Source organism: Eubalaena glacialis, chromosome 15 (genome assembly GCF_028564815.1).
Source record: "Eubalaena glacialis isolate mEubGla1 chromosome 15, mEubGla1.1.hap2.+ XY, whole genome shotgun sequence".
In the NCBI taxonomy this organism is placed as follows: domain Eukaryota; kingdom Metazoa; phylum Chordata; class Mammalia; order Artiodactyla; family Balaenidae; genus Eubalaena; species Eubalaena glacialis.
This window is the reverse complement of record NC_083730.1, coordinates 66,552,236-66,568,369: the sequence shown is the minus strand read 5'-3', so window position 1 is coordinate 66,568,369 and position 16,134 is coordinate 66,552,236. Positions and strand designations below refer to the sequence as shown.

General features: G+C 63.0%; 2 protein-coding genes across 3 annotated transcripts; both read right to left on the bottom strand.

The window, feature by feature from the left end:
- Nucleotides 1–1,693: 1,693 nt before the first annotated feature.
- On the bottom strand, nt 1,694–11,442 carry ESS2 (ess-2 splicing factor homolog). Of its 2 annotated transcripts, XM_061169186.1 has the most exons (11): nt 11,286–11,442; nt 10,108–10,276; nt 9,915–10,016; nt 8,930–9,055; nt 7,972–8,141; nt 7,751–7,868; nt 7,341–7,474; nt 6,617–6,719; nt 5,036–5,145; nt 2,640–2,755; nt 1,694–2,232 (listed from the first exon to the last, which is right to left on the bottom strand). In XM_061169186.1, the coding sequence occupies exons 1-11, from the start codon at nt 11,418–11,420 to the stop codon at nt 1,953–1,955; spliced, it is 1,563 nt and encodes a 520-aa protein (XP_061025169.1). In that variant the 5' UTR covers nt 11,421–11,442; the 3' UTR covers nt 1,694–1,952. The 2 variants fall into 2 exon arrangements, with proteins under 2 accessions (XP_061025169.1, XP_061025170.1); XM_061169187.1 differs by lacking the exon at nt 8,930–9,055.
- Nucleotides 11,443–14,600: 3,158 nt separating this feature from the next.
- GSC2 (goosecoid homeobox 2) lies at nt 14,601–15,899 on the bottom strand. The gene is made up of 3 exons (XM_061169241.1): nt 15,557–15,899; nt 15,202–15,455; nt 14,601–14,705 (listed from the first exon to the last, which is right to left on the bottom strand). Exons 1-3 carry the CDS (start codon nt 15,897–15,899, stop codon nt 14,601–14,603), a joined length of 702 nt encoding a protein of 233 aa, XP_061025224.1.
- Nucleotides 15,900–16,134: the final 235 nt, after the last annotated feature.

The window sequence follows — 16,134 nt, the reverse complement described above, 5'->3', positions numbered from 1 at the left end:
CGGTGCGGAGGGCCCGGGGGGCATGGCGCGATGAGCACCCCGTAAGCTAAGTAGGAGGTAGAATCTGAAGAAGGCACAGGTCCAAGAACAAGTAAAATCCGTCAATTAAACCGTTATTTTGATTACGTTCTATTAGCTTTCTTCCACTTAGTAGCAAAGACGTTAAATCCTGACCACCAAATAAACCAGAGTGTATACAGCAGAGAGGCCCGCGAGGAGTCATTTTCTCTAGGGCTCAGCACTCCCCTCCCTGCGGCGCAGGGGATCTGGAGTGGGGGCCAGGCCTCATGGGCAAGGACTCCGCGGCCGCCCGCCCGCCAAGCCCCCACATGCCTCCCCACCCTGCCCAGCCCCCCCACCTCAGGCAGCCCTTCCTCAACACCCCCCTCTCCCTTCGTTCCCGCAGTTGGGATGGGAGACCCCGAAGCCGAGACCTTCCAGTGGCATTCCCCCTGGCCCTATCCCCGCCAAGCAGCCCTCATGCTTTATCAGCCATCACCCCCATCCCCGCCAGGTGGTCAGCACCTGGTCTTTGGTGGCCTTGCCTGGACAGCGCCCCGCATCTTGCTCACACCCACCCAGACCTCCACCCCCTACTTGCTGGGGGCTCCCTCAGGGCCAAACCCACCCTTCTCTATGGAGAATAAAGCACCCAAAGCGGCCCTTTCCTGACCCTGGACGGTCCCAGCCCCGCCCCCTCGGTGGGGCACAGGGCACAGCCGGGACTTGGCTCCCAGGAACTTGCAGGACTTCCCTGAGGAGGAGTGCGGGCCAGCTGGTGCCCAGGCAGCCTCCAGGGAGCATGAGGATGGCCCACTGCAGGGTGCGCATGCTCAAAGCACGAGGGGCTCCCATCTGAGCAGAGCCCAGGCTGCCTCTCTGAGCACAACCCGACCCCACCTGAGGCCTAAAGAGCCTGTCTGGGAGCCAGCCCACCTCCCTGTGAGGAGCTGGCCCCAAGACTTCCGGGGTCAGGCACCAACACCCTTGGGCCGAGAGGCAGGTGCCCGCCCGTGGTGCCCACGGTGCTCTCGGGCCCAAGTGGAGCCCAGCCCCACTGCTTGTGACACTGTGGCCCAGGTTACTGTTACATGGGGGTCTCGCTGGTGGGGTGACAACGGGGTGAGGCCGGCAACCCAGCAGCACGTGGCAGGCAGGGCCTGGAGCCCCGAGCAGAGGGAGGGAGGGGACATGGGAACGGCCCTGCCCATCCGAGCTAGAAGCCAGGTGCTTGGGAGGTGATGGCTGAGGCCACTGGGAAGACGCCTCCCAAGGGAGCAGCCTCACATGCAGGACCCGTGCAGCCGTATCACCAGCAAACCACGCAGGTCAGGCCTGGCCAGGGAGGCTGTGGACCTGGGCCCAGAGCCCGGGTGAACCTGGCGGTGGGGGGACCAGGGACCAGCTCTTCATGCAGGAAAACCTGGGGCACAACTGCCAAGGGCTCTGCCCTCCCCAAGGGTGGACTGAAGGGCTGTGAGCTCAGCTCAGAGACAGGTCCCCAGCCCTGGGGGCACCACTGGAAGCAACGCAGGCAGCAGCAAGAAAGGCTGGACACCCCAGCCCTCCGAGGGTCACCACCCAGCAGCCTCCTCCCGGGAGGTCCACGGTCCTGAGCGCAGGATGCAGGTGCGATGCAGGCACGAGGGTGACCCCAGGGCGCGCAGGCCACAGGGCGGAGAGGCAGCCCCGCTGAGCTGTAGATGCTCTTTAATGAGGATTAAATAGGAACAGGTTGGGGTTTGACAGAAAAGCATGTCAGCAAGGCCCTGGGATGCTCCCCAAGGCCGCGGGGCAGGTCCTGTGCCAGCCCAGCACCTGTCTTCTGGGTCTCCTGGGATGCTCGCTGCTTCGGGCTCAGGCCTGGGTCCCCAGAAAGCCAGAGTCCTCTGCTGGGCAGAGAGCTGCCCTGAGGGCTCCACGAAGCTCCCGCAGGCCCAGCCCAGGACAAACTAGAAGAAGTCCGAAGCTTTGCGCCGGGCGGGGAGCTGCAGCAAGTTGTCCGTGATGCAGGCCGGATCCTGGCTGAGGGGGGTGCGTGTGGCAGAGCCAGGAGCCGGTGTGCTCGTCGGGGTCTGGGGCCCGCCGGCTGGGGTCTTGAGGTGGGTAGAGCGTGCTGGGGACGGTGTGTAGCTGGCACGCAGGGCCCGGTCCGTGTACTTGCTGGCTGTCCTGCTCACGAGGCGTTGCAGGGCTGGAGACATGGCTGGGCTCAGGCCTTTGGGGGTGAGGCTGCAGCGGAAGGAAGGGGTGGGTGAGAGGCAGGATTAGGCCCGACTGGGCTCCCCCCGCAGCAGGGCCTCCCTTGGCCCCACAGGAAGGCTCCCAGGAGATGCGTGATCATTCTGGGTGGGGACCTGGATGGCCTGGCCCAGACAGTGAGCCCGAGCCTGCAGTCGAGGGGTGTGGCTGCCCTCAGCTGAGAGGCTGCAGTGGACCCCAACCCTCTCCGAGGGCAGCGATAACACCGACTCCACGGGGTGGACAGGAGCTCAGTGGGGACAACGGGCCTAAAGGTGCCGCAGGTACGCGGGAGGAGGAGGCCGTGCACGAGGCGGAGAGGGCCCCGCTCCGGCCGGAGGGACGGCCACAGGCCCCGGACCTGAGAGCGCCCACTGCAGGGGCCGGGCCACCCTCACCTGGCTAGGTTCTCCGTCGCCCTCCGCAAGGCCTCCTGCTTCTTGGCCCGGTTCTTGGCGGCAGCCTCGTTGGCCATCTTCAGCCCCAGCCGCTCCCTGCGGCCCGGCTCCAGGATCTAAAAGACAGCAGGCGTGGGGGGGCTGGGCCACTACCCAGCCAGGGAGTCCTTGCCATGGGGGCGCCGGCCTCTTCCCGTGGCCCCTGCGGTCCCAACAGCCCGCCATCGCTGCCCCTGAAAGCCCCCAGCCAGCCTGAGCTGCCCACCCGCCCAAGGCCCACCCGGGTTCTTCATGAAGCCGGCACTGCCCGGTCAGGCACCTGTGACCCCCTTCCAGGAAAAGGGCCTGTTTCAATATGCCTTTGTCTGACTGCCGGGGTGTACCAGCCTCTGCGTTTCCATAGAGAACTTCAAGAAATGTTTTGTGGGCCTGTCTTTCTGTTTGTTTGTTTTAAAGATTTATTTATTTAATTTTATTTTCTTTTTGCTTGTGTCAGGTCCTAGTTGCGGCACACGGGATCTTCGTTGAGGGATGTGGGATCTTCGTTGTGGCGCACGGGCTTCTCTCTAGTTGTGGCATGCGGGTTCTTCTCTTCTCTAGTTGTGGCGTGCAGGCTGCAGAGTGCGTGGGCTCTGTAGTTTGCAGCACGCGGGCTCTCTCGTTGAGGTGCGTGAGCTCAGTAGTTGTGGTGCGTGGGCTTTGTTGCCCTGCAGCATGTGGGATCCCAGTTCCCCAGCCAGGGATATAACCCGCGCCCCCCGCATTGTAAGGCATACTCTCCACCACTGGACCACCAGGGAAGTCCCTGGGCCTGTCTTTCTATTGGTTTTTTGTTTCCTTTCTCACTTGCAGGAGTTTCATCTACGTTGGCTGCGTTGACATACACCGTTCAGATTTCTCTTCAGTTATCTGCTTGTAGTTTTACTTTTGACGTTTTCCGCTGTAACTTTTGACGTTTTCCGCTGTACTCGGGGTTGTCATCTTCCCGTAGCGCGATCCAGCCCCCACTCCCTTTGTGATTTCTCTCTTTGCTGTCGTGTTTAGAAAGCCTTCCTGCCTCAACGTCACCTTAAACGTCGACTGGTATGTTATTCTGAGATTTAACATTTGTTGTTTTAACATTCAACTTTTCCATCTTTCCGGAACTCATCCTGCTGTGTACACTGAGGGCCTGGCTTGTTACCCTAGCTCCACACACTCAGCACAGTGCCCCAAATCCTGCCTGGGCGCTGGGACCAGGCTCAGGTCTGACCCACCTGCCAAGGGTGGCTTGCTTCAACGCCTGACAGCACACATCCCCCTGCAAGTTTTTCTCAGCTGTCGCCGCATCCCAGGCTGAGAACCAAGGTGCCCGGGCCCTGCACACGCTGTCTGGCCACGCGTCACCCTTGCACTGGGGAAGCACCCGCCCCTCAGCCACCAGGTTTCTGCCGCACAGGTCTGTGCTTTCTCTCCAAGCCAGTCGCTCCTATGATTTTATGTTTCTGTTGCTACAGTGACTGACACTTTTTCCTTTGCATTCCACACTGGTGCTGCCTGTGTTTAAAGAGACCCGTGACCCTGTCCCCTCCGCAGACCTATGTGAATTCCAAATTCCGTGCCCCATTCTTTGGGGTTTCAAAGCAGATGACGTGACCCTGCAGCCTTCAGCCTCTGTGGCACCACCCACCTCTGCCATTAGCAACCCCCCCCAGCACCCGACAGTACGTGCAAGGCTCTGGGGACCTCCCCCACTTCCCCCCCAAACCACACCCATCGCTCAGTTTCCCCACAAACTGTGTGCAGACCAGGGACCTGCCTTCCCAATGTCACTCTGGGGCCCCACCTGCCTGTCTGTTCGCTGGCGCCTTCCCGGGCCAGCCCATCCCTACAAACCACCTGCCACCCGGCCCCCTCGCCTGCCTGCCTGGCCCACAAACGGCCTTCCTCCTGGGCTCCAGGCCTTGTGAACCTCAACTCTGACTGCTCCTATGACACCGGGCTGGGGGCGCCTGACCTGGTTCTCCCGTAACCAGAGGCCTCTCTCTGCAAGGACACAGCTCTCCTGAGGACACAGCCGCATCCCACAGACACTAGGATTCTGGGACCCTTCCCGCCCTCAGGCTGCAGCACAGCAGGAGTTTCTGGCCCACCTGAGACCACCCCTCATCTCTGAACAGCCCCATCCTCCGGGCCTGCAGGCTCGGAGCGGCCCCGGCAGCTCCCTGCCTTGGTGATTCGAACCCCCCCACCCCAGTCTCTCCCCCAACCCAGCCACCCGCCCACGCCTGTCTTCAGTGCCCGGTCCTACGTGGAAGTGCAGGGCCTGCCCAGGTGTGCAGCCCATCCGCTGTGCATGGAGCTATGGGTGCTCAGGAGGCCCCGCGTCCACCCGTGCTGCTCCCACCGTAACCCACCTTGAAGGCTGGCCCTGGCGTCCTATCCACGTAGGGCGTTTCAGATCCTTCGACTCTCAAGGGCGTGTTCTCGACCTCCCCCCAGGTCATCAGTGGGGACTCGTTCACACCTGCGGATGGAGAGCCCACAGCCAGCTCAGGCCTGGGACCCGGATGGGGGTCGCAGCTCACAAGCACCAAGGCCAGCAGCTGCCCTCTCTCCTTCCCAGGACCAGAACCCAGCACTTCTGACTTCTCGGAGGGAAACATCAAGGCCAGCCCATGCCCCTGCACCGTGGGGCTTAGCCTGGGGTAGGGGGCTTCGCAGAGAAGCTGGGCTGGGTGAGTTAGACCCCCATCCTAGCACAGGGCCAGGGGGCCCCCAGAGGACAGTCACAGGACCCCGCTGCAGGGAGGAGATCCGGGGCCTTCCAGGGCTCCCAAATCTCCCAGGATCCTGGGCAAACCGTGGTGCCTCCACAGGCCCTTGCCATGGCGCAGCCACCGGTGTCCCTGGGCGCAGAAAGAGACCAGCGTGTGCCCAGGAGGCCACCCCGAGTCTCGTGCGCCTGCTGTGATCTCTGGGCTTAGGTTTGTGAGCACCGCACACCTGCTGACGTGAGACCCAGAACTAGGAAAAACTACCCAAGACTGACAGGGACACCCAGCCCAGGCCAGTGGCACAAGGCAGGTGGCCTGAGGGAAGCGCACGTGGCCCTGTAGGACCCCTCAAGCCCGTCCTGCCCACCTGCACAGGCCAGGCACGGCCCCTGGAGGCCAAGGTGCACCCAGTCTCCTGCAGACTGAGCTTGGCTTCCACGCGCAGGATGCCTGCCCAGGGGCTTCCCTGGTGGCGCAGTGGTTAAGAATCCGTTTGCCAACGCAGGGGACATGGGTTCAAGCCCTGGTCTGGGAAGATCCCACATGCCGTGGGGCAACTAAGCCTATGCACTACAACTACTGACCCTGCGCTCTAGAGCCCGCGAGCCACTACTACTGAAGCCCGCGTGCCGCAACTACTGAGCCTGCGCTCTAGAGCCCGCGAGCCACAACTACTGAAGCCCGTGTGCCACTACTACTGAAGCCTGCGCGCCTAGAGCCCACGCTCCACAAGAGAAGCTACCGCAATGAGAAGCCTGTGCACCGCAATAAAGAGTAGCCCCCGCTCTCAGCAACTAGAAAAAACCCGCATGAAGCAGCTAAGACCCAATGCAGCCACTAAGACCCAATGCAGCCAAAAATTAAATAAATGGATAAATAAATAAATAAATAAAATTTTAAAAAAGGACGCCTGTCCAGCACCCACTGGACTCACTGGCCTCCCCCCAGAGCCCCTCTGCCTGCTCACCAGGCCAGTCTGTCCCGCTGAGCTCAGGGTGAGCCACAGGAACCACCCAGCTAGACCAGCTGGCCCCACACGTCCCAGGTCGGGCCTGCCTGAGAGCCCAGCCACCCACAGCCCTGTTCGGCCCTGGCACAGATGGGACCCTGGGCCCGAGTCACATGAGGCACAGTGCAGACCCAGGGGAGCGCCAGGAGTGCCAGGCCAGCCGGGCAGCCCACCTCCCCCCAGGCCGTCCCACCAGCAGGCGTGTTTCTCACCAGGGGCAGGAGAAGGCGTGGCAATGAATCCAAATCCGCCCACGCGAGGGGACTCCTGGGGGATAAGCTCCTTGCCATCCGGGCCCACCTTGCCCTGTTTGTGCTGGACCGAGAGAAGAGGTGGTGTCAGGGGCCCAGGCCATCCCCGCTGGCTGAACAGAGGCTGCCCACACCCCTTCCCCCCCGACCCAGGGGAAGCGGGGAGGACCCTGGCCCTTGCAAGGACCTTGAGGACCCGTCAGAGCGGCAACCAAGCGAGGAAGCACCTCCGCTTTCCACGCCGGGCCACACCTGACATGCGTTACCTTCAGGGGCCACTGACTTCAGGGCCCTGCGGGGAGCTATGCTAACTGGGGCAACTGTGTTCTGATGGCTCCCACAAGGCACCTGTAAAAGTCTTCAAAACAGTCCCCCCACCTCCCACCTCCTCAACGCCATGACCGCCGGAGTCACCGCCCTGCAATAAACCTGGGGTCAGGAACCTCTGCTGTCTGCCACACCGAGCCCAGCCCACCCCACGGGAACTGGCACAGACCTGACCCACAAAACATGTCTGATCGAAGCCCCCACGAATGGAGAAGAGACTCAGACCCCGCCACATAGGGACCCAGACACACCCACACCGCCGAGCCCTGCTGAGCCCAAGGACAGTCCTAACGTATGGGGGTGGCCAGGACCAGAAAGGCGGGACTGCCCACGCCACCCCGCTGGCCCGGCCCCTCACCTGGGCGTTGAGGGCAGCGGCCTGCTGCAGCTGGGACCTGCTGAGGGCCTGGCTAAAGGGGTCCCTGAGGAAGCGGGTGTTCTTATGCACCACCTGCCGTGGCTTCTTGAAGAGCTGCTCTTCGTCGGGAACGCCTGGCAGCGGGAGCAGAATTGCCTCAGCGTCAGGGTGGGCAGGCCCCCCGCCCCTCGCTCAGGGCCTGAGGGAGAGGAACTGGTTCCCCACGGAGCACAGCCTGAATGCAGCCGGGGGAGCCACACGACCGCGCAGACTCCGCAGGCGAACCTGCCTGCCCTGAAATGGACCGGGACCCCCAAAGGCCCAGAGTACAGGGGGCACAGACACACACTCCCAAAAGCCAATCCAAACCTTCGGCCCCAGCCTGCGCCCCCGCCCGGCCCGCCGCTCACCCTCTGGGTAGTACATGAGGGAGTTCTTGGCCTTGTACTTCCAGGTTTCCACACCAGCCTGGCCACTCTCCACGGCTTGGCACTCTGCCGACGGGAGCGCGAGATTATCCTTCTGCCTCTGCGTCATGGTGGGAGCGCGGGTCAGGGAGGACCCCCGGCCCTGGGCCCTGGCCCGGGGACCCCCACCCCGAGTGGGTACCGCTGACCCTGCACCAGGGCACCTTCTCAAACTCCTCCTCGGCCTGGTAGAGCCATGAGTGGCGCGCCCGGCTCTTCTCCTTGGCCACCTCCATGATCTCCTGGAAGGAGGCGTTGTCCTCGCTCGTGTACCGGCTCAGGAAGACGTCCAGGCTGGGCAGGGGTTCCCTTTCCTCCTCCTCTGTGGCCTCTCCTGCGCAGGGGTGCGGGCAGGTGACACGAAACCATCATGCAGTCACTCGGTCCCAGGAACCCTCTCTCTGGCCGTGGGTCTGTCTGTGGGAACCCACACTGCCAGACAACACCCCCTTGGGGGAAATCAACTCCCCCAGCTGCCCAGGGAGCCCCCAGGGGCCCTTCCCATCTGCTGGATACCAGTGAAGAGTGCACTCTGACTCAGGCCGGGAGGGGGCGTCGGGTGTTAGAGCAGCATGATCACAGGGGGTCCTCCCACACCAAAACAGTGCCTGTTCTGTAGGCCCTGCCTCCAAAACCCTGGGCTATCCCCCTGTCCCTTATCCAGACTCCCTCTCTTCTTGGTACCTGTGCTACAGGGGGGTGACTGTCACCTAAGCCTCGTGACCCGCTAGCGGACCTGATGGCAAGGACCCTGTATTATCTAGCGGTGGGCGGGGGGGCACCTAACAGGCACTGGGCCACACCCCGGGCCGCCCTGGCCGCTACCAGTGAAAGGGCAGCCCGCTGAGCCGGTGCAGCACTGCATACAGCAGTGCAGATGCGGTGGGGACGACAGGGGAGGGCCTCTACTCCACCCCCTACCACCTGCCAGGCAGCGTGCAAAGCACTGTGCCTAAAAGGTCAAGACGAGTGTCAGAAAGGTGGGCACTCAGACCCCGTCCCTCCACCAAAAGCTCTGGGACCTGCAGAGGTTACTGCCCTCCTGAGCCTCAGTCCCCTCGCCTGCAACCGTGAACTACGTGGTGCCTACGCTCAGGTTACTCAGGGGATTCCTGCATTTACCGAAAAGTAAGGGGGATTCAAAGGAAAGGAATCTGCCAACAGCCTGTGATTCTCGAGCCACATCGCAACGGAGAACCACGCTCTGAGGACACACAGGACGCGCTGTGACTGGCAGGAGGCTGGGTTCTGGAGCAGAAAACGTCACACATGTGCTCGCACAGGGCACCAGTGCCAGTGGAGCACACTGTAGATGCGACGCTGGTAGAGAGCAGCTCATGACCATCTACACACACACACGTCCACCCCTGATGAAGCACCGACTGCGAGGAGGCCCACGGCACACTGTTCACAGGGCCCAAGACGCTCCTTCTGGGGAAGGCTCCCCGGAAAAGTCAGGATGAATCTTTACACTCCAGTAAGCGTGCTGGAGACCCGGAGGCCCAGGCACACCCTAGGTGCAGGGCATGCAGACGGGAGCAAAAGGACCTGCTCTTGTGGAGGGAGAAACGGTAAACAAACAGAAACGCCTTTTAAACTGGCGTGTCCTCCGGCAAGAAAACAGAGCCAGGTGGCAAATCACAGAGCACAGGGTGAGTGACTGCGCTGGGAGGTCAGGGAAGGTTCCCTGACAGGCAGCATCTGAGCAGAGACCTGAAGGAAGAGAAGGAGCAGCCATGCAGTCACCCACAGGGGGCGACCAGCTCAGGAGAAGCAAGTGCAGAGGCCCTGAGGCATCTGAAGGAGGCAGCGAGGGAAGGAGCCCCCGCCCCAGGCTCATGATGCCCCCCGGACAGAGGCTGGTAAAGTGAGCAGGCCAGCAAGAGGGGGGGCGAGATTCCCATGCCACAGAGGAGGGCCGGAGGCTCAGATGACCCCCATGTTTGGGAGCTGGACCCAGATCTTCTGCCTCCTAGACCCCGTGGGTTGCCCTTTAAGGAGAGACCCTCAGGGACAAGAAGGAGCCTTCCCCTGAACACCCCAGGGCCCCACAGACGAGGTCCCCAGGCAAACCCAACAGTGTGAGGGAAACGGGGCGCTCACTCACCATCGCCGTCCTCCAGGCTGTGGCCCCGGCCCCGGGCCTTACTGCCCACCACCCCGGTGCCCGTGTGCACCTCAGGGGTTTCAAATGTGGCTGGAGTCACATCTGGGGGAAGAGAGGGGATGGGGATTGGAGGGAGCCTGAAGCAACAGTTCAGCGGGAGTCCCCTCCCGCCCCCCCACAGGACTCCTCTTACAGGGCGGAGGGGGCTCTCGGGACATCTTGCCCAGGGCAGAGCCAAACTTGATGGCGATCTGGCGCATCCGTTCCAGGTCTCCATTCTCCTCAGCCTCCAGGTACTCCTTCTGTGCCTGCAGCTTCTCCACATCAGGAAAGAAATCCCTCTGGATGACCGTCTGGAGGCCCTAAAGGCGCAATCAGAATACAAGTCAGAGCTCCCGTCTGCCTCTCCCCTGCCACTCAGCCCACAGGGTACGTGTGAGGCCCCCAACCTCTGTCCAGACCAAGAATCCCCAGAACTTGGGGGAACATAGTGCTGTAATTTTTTTTTCTTTTTTGGCCACGCTGTGCTGCTTGTGGGATGTGGGCCCTTAGTTACTCTACCAGGGATTGAACCCAGGCCCTTGGCAGTGAGAGCGTGGAGTCCTAACCACTGGACCTCCAGGGAACCCCCACTGGGTGCACTTTCAAAGCCTTCTCTCTCCCTCACTAACTGGTCACTTTCATTCTCCTTTGCTGGCTCCACCTCCACACCAGCTGGACCAATGTGCGTGTTGCCACCTTCATTCCACCCATGATCTCCTATTTCCAGTCTGAATCCTTCACCGGGATGCCTTCAGCCAGTCACCCCACCACCAGCACTGGTGGAGATTCCCAGCTCCGCACCTCCAGCCAGACTTGCCCCTGAGCTGCACGTCTGCACACCCAGCTGCGCACTAACGTCACCTGCCTGCACATCCCAGCAGTTTCCCAAACTTAACCAACTTTCTCCCAGCCCCGTGCCAGCTCCTCCTACTTCAAGGGTGGTGGGATGCTCACCCGCTCAATGATGCTGCCACAGTGGCAGCCCGTTTCCAGGACCCCCAGCCTTAACACTTGCCATTATCGCTCTCCAAGAAACCCTCTGTATTGCCATCCTCCCAAATTTCTACTGACCCTTTAATAGAACCTTGTTTCCCTGACACCCGCCCCCCCCCCCCCACCGCGTACAGACACATCCGCCCCTTCTGCTCCCTGACAGCAGGGACACCTCGCTCCACACTGTGCTTGTTTGTCCCCCCGACTGTCCACATCCCGAGGGCAGAGACTCGGGCTGCTCCACCTTCGCGAGCGGACAAGAGCGTCGTTACCCAGGGAGCGACCCGGGGGAAGCGCGGGTCAGGGAAGGGGCCTGGCGTCCACGCCGAGTCCTACCTCGATGTACTCCTCCTCGTCCAGGACCCGCTGCCTGCTCGTCGGAGCCCCGGTCTCTCCGGCGGCGCGCTTCCTCCGGGGCCCGGACGCCGCGGGCACCAGCACGGCCCGGACCGGAGCGCCGGACGTCTCCATCGCTATCCCAGTACCGCCCCGGCGGCGCAGGCGCGGCGCAGGCCGGGAGGGGGGGGGGGGGGCGCGGGGCGCTCCAGCTGCGCAGGCGCCTGAAACAGCCCTACCAATGGGGTAGCCGCGCGTTTCGAAGGCCGGCCCGCGCTCCGTGCTGACGTCACCATGAGCTCTGAGCTTTATGGGAGTTGTAGTCTTCGTCCCGCCCCGCTCTGGTCTTTAGTATCTGGCTGTGGGAGCCACGGGGCGCTGCGGTAGGGGCTAGGGGCGTGTTGCTCCCGCTAGTCGTGAAAAATTACAGCACTACGGAATTGGAAGGCCTTGGAATTCTAATTTCTCGCAAATAATCAATATACGCTTCTATGTTATTTTTAAAAATACGCTTCTGGAATTTTGGTTATGTATGAGTTTCAAACTTTTTATTCAAAGTTTATGCAAGAAAAGAAATGTCTGGTGCCTAAGTGCCAGAGTTGGCTTCCCAGAAGGCTAATCCTCATTGAAATGGACAAGAAAATTGTCTAAGCATTTCTCAGGAAAGATCATTTCTTCCCAAAAGGTTGTAAATTATGTCAAACAATTTCTGCCCCAGAACGATTCAGTACAATTCAGTGGGGACTCCATGGTATGATTCCTCCCCTTGTGGAGCTGAGAGTTGAATGCAGAAGACAGACACTAATCAGATCATCCCACAAACAAGCATAACACAGCAGCGGGCAGGTGCGAAAAAAAAGAATCCTACCTAGGGGGCATCCTACCTAGGGGGCATCCTACCTAGGGGGCATCCTACCCAGCAGACCTCCTACCTAGGTGGTAGCCTACCTAGGGGACAGCCTACCTAGGGGGCAGTCAGGGAAAGTTCCCCAGGAAGGAAGTGGTTGCAGATCCAAAGGATGAACAGGCATTGACCAGGTGGAGGGGGAGAGCATGTGCAAAGTTCCAGTGGGAGGAGACCTTTGGATACACAAAGTGCAAGGAGCAGTGGGGTGGGAGCTGACGCCAGAGGGGCAGGGCCAGGCTGCACGGGGCTCATGGGTCATGGGTCATGGGTCACAGCGAGGAGTTTTGTCTTTGTTCTGGGAGCAGTGGGAGCCCTGGGAGTGCTGTAGGCAGGGGAGAGGCATGTTCAGAGTTGCACCCTGACTTTTATGGAGAATGAATCACAGACGAACCAGAGTAGGTACAGGTGGACCAGTTGGAGGCAGCTGCAACGGTCAAGGTGAGAGATGACAGCGATTTTCATCAGGCTGGTGCAGTCGAAGCTGGGGAGAAGGCAGATTCTGGGATTGTTTGGGGAGGTAAAATCGACTTGCCGTTGGCCTGGGTTTGGTGGGTGAGGGAGAAGAGGGGTCAGAGCGCCTGCCCCTAGCTCTCTGGCTCACGCGCCGGGGAGGCACAGGGAAAGAGCCTGCCATGGACAAGGTGACGTAGAGGAGCCCTGGGCTTCCAGGTGGAGTCATCAAAGGGACAGCTGGACATAACTGCCTAGCACAGGGGAGAGGCCTGGGCTGGGATGTAAATGTGAGACGGAGATGGGACTCAAGCCTGAGGGTGGATGAGATAAACCAGGGTGAGAATGGATATGAGAGGGGAGAGTCTGGGCTTGGCCCAAGGACACCTGTGGTACAGGCAGCTGCGGGGCGAGCCTGCCCAAGATAGCTGGAGAGGAGGGAAAAGCCAGGAGGGCAGCATAACTACTGGTCCCTTGAAAGCAGAGCACTGATCACGGGTGCCCCACACCATGACATAAAGCCACTCAGCCAACGAGGGCGAACTTTCTGGGACCAGGGGGATGAGGGTGTCCCAGCCGTGGGGAAGCTCCACAGGCAGGCTGTGCCGTCTCCAGGGATACGGCCAGGATTCAGGAAAACGGGCTCTGTGACAGCAGGAAGTGTGCATCCTGGAGGGTGAGCGAGAGCTGCTGTCCTGCCCAGGGACCCCTCGCACTCTGTGTTCTCTGAGCTGACCTGCCTCAGAGAGTTCTGCCCAGGAGCTGCCCTGGCTTCTGCACCTTTTGTGGAGGAACTGTGTCTCGTGCCAGATACCCACCCGCATCCCTCCAGGACCTGTGAGGAGGCAGAACAAAGTCCCCACGCCAGGTGAGGGGGGTGTTAGGTGCCTCGCGCCCACCATACAGGCCAACTTGGGGAACTGAGGCCTTGTTTTCATGCTGTCCTTCTTGCTGGGGCCAGGATGATGGAGGGGACAGCATTTTCCAAGGCAGTGGAGGGGGGGATTCTCCCAGTTGAACCTGGTCCCGCCCCACAGGATGGCAGAGATTGGCTGCTGTGAGGGAGGCAGACACTCCTGCATGGAAACCCCAGAGCGAGGAAACCAAGGACCCCCACCCAAGAAGCAGCTCCTAGAGGCCAGTGCAGGGTGCCGGGCCACGATCTGTGGGGCAGTCTGCTCTGCTGGGCCCACCCTGGCACAGGGACGGAGGACTCACCGGGCTGTGACAATCCGGCCCCCCACTCCCTGGGAAGGAGAGGAGGGGCAGGTCCTGGCTGGGTGTGGAGTGGAGCCACGGAGGACTTCAAGTCTGGACTGCTTTCTCAGAGCTTGTAGTAGCTTGTTTATTTCTCAGTAGCCACACAAGACTCACAAGATTGAGCAGCGGGAACGGGACTTCTGGAGATGACCTCACCCAGCCTTCTTATTCCGCGGGTCAGGACGCCCAGGCCCCTGGCACCAGCCCCAGGACGCAGAGACCCCACCCGCCCAGCCTCTGGAGGGTTCTAGGCCAGTCAAGGGGGCTGCATCCCTGCTGAGATGACTGAGGCCAGCAGGAAGTGGGTGGGGAGGAGGACGCTGGGTGTCACTGTTGACAAGGGGTGGCTCCTGTCCTGGGGTGGCTTGGTGCCTCCTGGGGTGTGGTGGGGGGTTGAGGAAGTTGATCTGCTCTGTGCCCCGCATCCCACCCCCGAGTCTCCCCGGCCCTCCTGCCCGCTTGCGCTTGGGAGGGAAGGCGCATGGAGCACGGAGCATCGGTGCGCTCTCCTTCCGCGGGGCGGGTGGCGCGGGGACACACGCAGAGGGGCTCCCGAGTTGAGCTCCAGGACGCAGGCAACTGGGCAGACACCAGGTTAGAGGCTGGCGTCCTCTCCCAACTCCTATTAGGGTAGGTCTGTCCTCTCCCTGAGCCGGCCCCAGAGGGTGCCACCGAGCCCAGGAGTAACTCTGCAGCCGTCAGCAGCTCTCCTTCGGGGGCTTCTTGGCTCCCGGTAGGAGCCTCGCGGACGCCGATGCGCGCTTCTGGTGTCGCCACTTGGCCCGGCGGTTCTTGAACCAGACCTGAGGAGGAGGAGGAGGGGCGCTCAGGCAGGCCCAGCCCCGGACCCGCGTCCCGCGCGGTTCCCAAGTGGACCGGCCGGGGCTTCGGGACGGACGTGGGCTGCGCCACCGTCCCTCATCCACTGCCGATGGGGACCGGGGCTCGGGCCGCGGGACCGGGACCCCTTTCCCAACGGGAGCGTTCTCCCCGCCCACCCCTTCCCACCCCCGCCTCCGTCCGGCGGCGCCCGGGACGCCCCTTCAACAGCTTCGCGCTCTTCCGAGTTCCCCAAATTCCGGAACAGAAACGCGCGCCTCATTTGTCATGGGCCGGGGGTTGGGGGTTAAAACTAAGGAAAAGAAAACGGGCCCGACCTCTGCTCCAGCCCGCGCCCTTCCTCCCGCGCCATCCCCAGGCGCCGCTGCCCGGGACCCACCCGGCGCCCCTGCTTTCCCGGGGCCTGTGCGCCTCCGCCCGCCACGCGGGGCCGGCTCTTCCAAGGCTGCAGGCACCCACCTCCACGCGCTCCTCGCGCAAGCGAATGCGGCCGGCCAGACGCTCGCGCGTGCCCACGTCGGGGTACTGGTTTTGCACGAAGAGCGCTTCCAGCGCCTGCAGCTGCTCCTCGCTGAAGATGGTGCGGTGGCGCCGCGTGCGCCGCTGTGGGCCAGGGCCGCCCGCGTCGGGCGGCGTCCCGGAGCCCCCGGTGGGTGCGGACAAGGGCAAGGGCGCCGCGGGCCCCAGCCTCAGCGGCCACGGCAGCCGCGCGCCTGCGGGACGAGGGCGCGGTGAGGCGCGGGCTGGGGGCCGGGCTCCGCTCCCCCCCGCGCCGCCCCAGGTCCCCCAGCTCCCGCGCCCCGCGCCCACTCACCCAGGCCGGCGGCCGGCTCCGGGGACCCGCGGGGCGCCGCGCGGGGGCCGCAGCAGCAGCAGCAGGTGCAGGGCACGGCCTCGGGCGCCCCAGGCTGCCCCGGCTCCGCGGGGCTCTGGCGGCCGGCGGGCGGCGGCGGGCGGGCGGCCCGGGCCGGGGGGCTGCTCTCGGGCAGGCCGGAGAGGATGTGCTCGATGGAGAAGGGGCAGGGCCGCCCGGGACCCCTGCGGCCCGCCGCGCCCCGCGCCGCAGCCATTCCTCCCGCCCGCCGCCGCCGCCGCCGCCGCCGCGGGAATATATCCGTCGGGGGGGCGCGCCGTAATCCCCGAGCCGGGCGCCGCATCCACGCGGGTTAATCCCGCCGCGCGGCCAGGAGCGTGCTAATCCCCGGCGGCGGCGGAGGCGGGCGGGAGCGGTCGCAGGAAGCCCTGCGCCGCGAGTCCATGCCCCCGACTCGCAGGGCTGGCAGACGCGCGCAGGGCCGCCTCCACTGCCCGCCGGCCCCCGGTCCAACACTGCGGCGGGGGCAAGGCCTCGAGGACGCCCGGACCACGGCAGCCCCTGGGCGCGGGGCCGCC

Bases quoted from the DNA above. Each gene is read 5' to 3' on its own strand.
- ESS2 (XM_061169186.1), bottom strand. From the start codon at position 11,420: ATGGAGACGTCCGGCGCTCCGGTCCGGGCCGTGCTGGTGCCCGCGGCG. The intron at 10,017-10,107 runs GTAAGAGGAGTC...CTCTTCCCCCAG, and splicing joins CCGAGAGCCCCCTCCGCCCT to ATGTGACTCCAGCCACATTT. The intron at 7,869-7,971 runs GTGCCCTGGTGC...ACCATGACGCAG, and splicing joins CCGAGGAGGAGTTTGAGAAG to AGGCAGAAGGATAATCTCGC.
- GSC2 (XM_061169241.1), bottom strand. From the start codon at position 15,899: ATGCGGCGCCCGGCTCGGGGATTACGGCGCGCCCCCCCGACGGATATA. The intron at 15,456-15,556 runs GTGAGTGGGCGC...CTCGTCCCGCAG, and splicing joins GGAGCCGGCCGCCGGCCTGG to GCGCGCGGCTGCCGTGGCCG. The intron at 14,706-15,201 runs GTGGGTGCCTGC...CCTCCTCCTCAG, and splicing joins TGCGCGAGGAGCGCGTGGAG to GTCTGGTTCAAGAACCGCCG.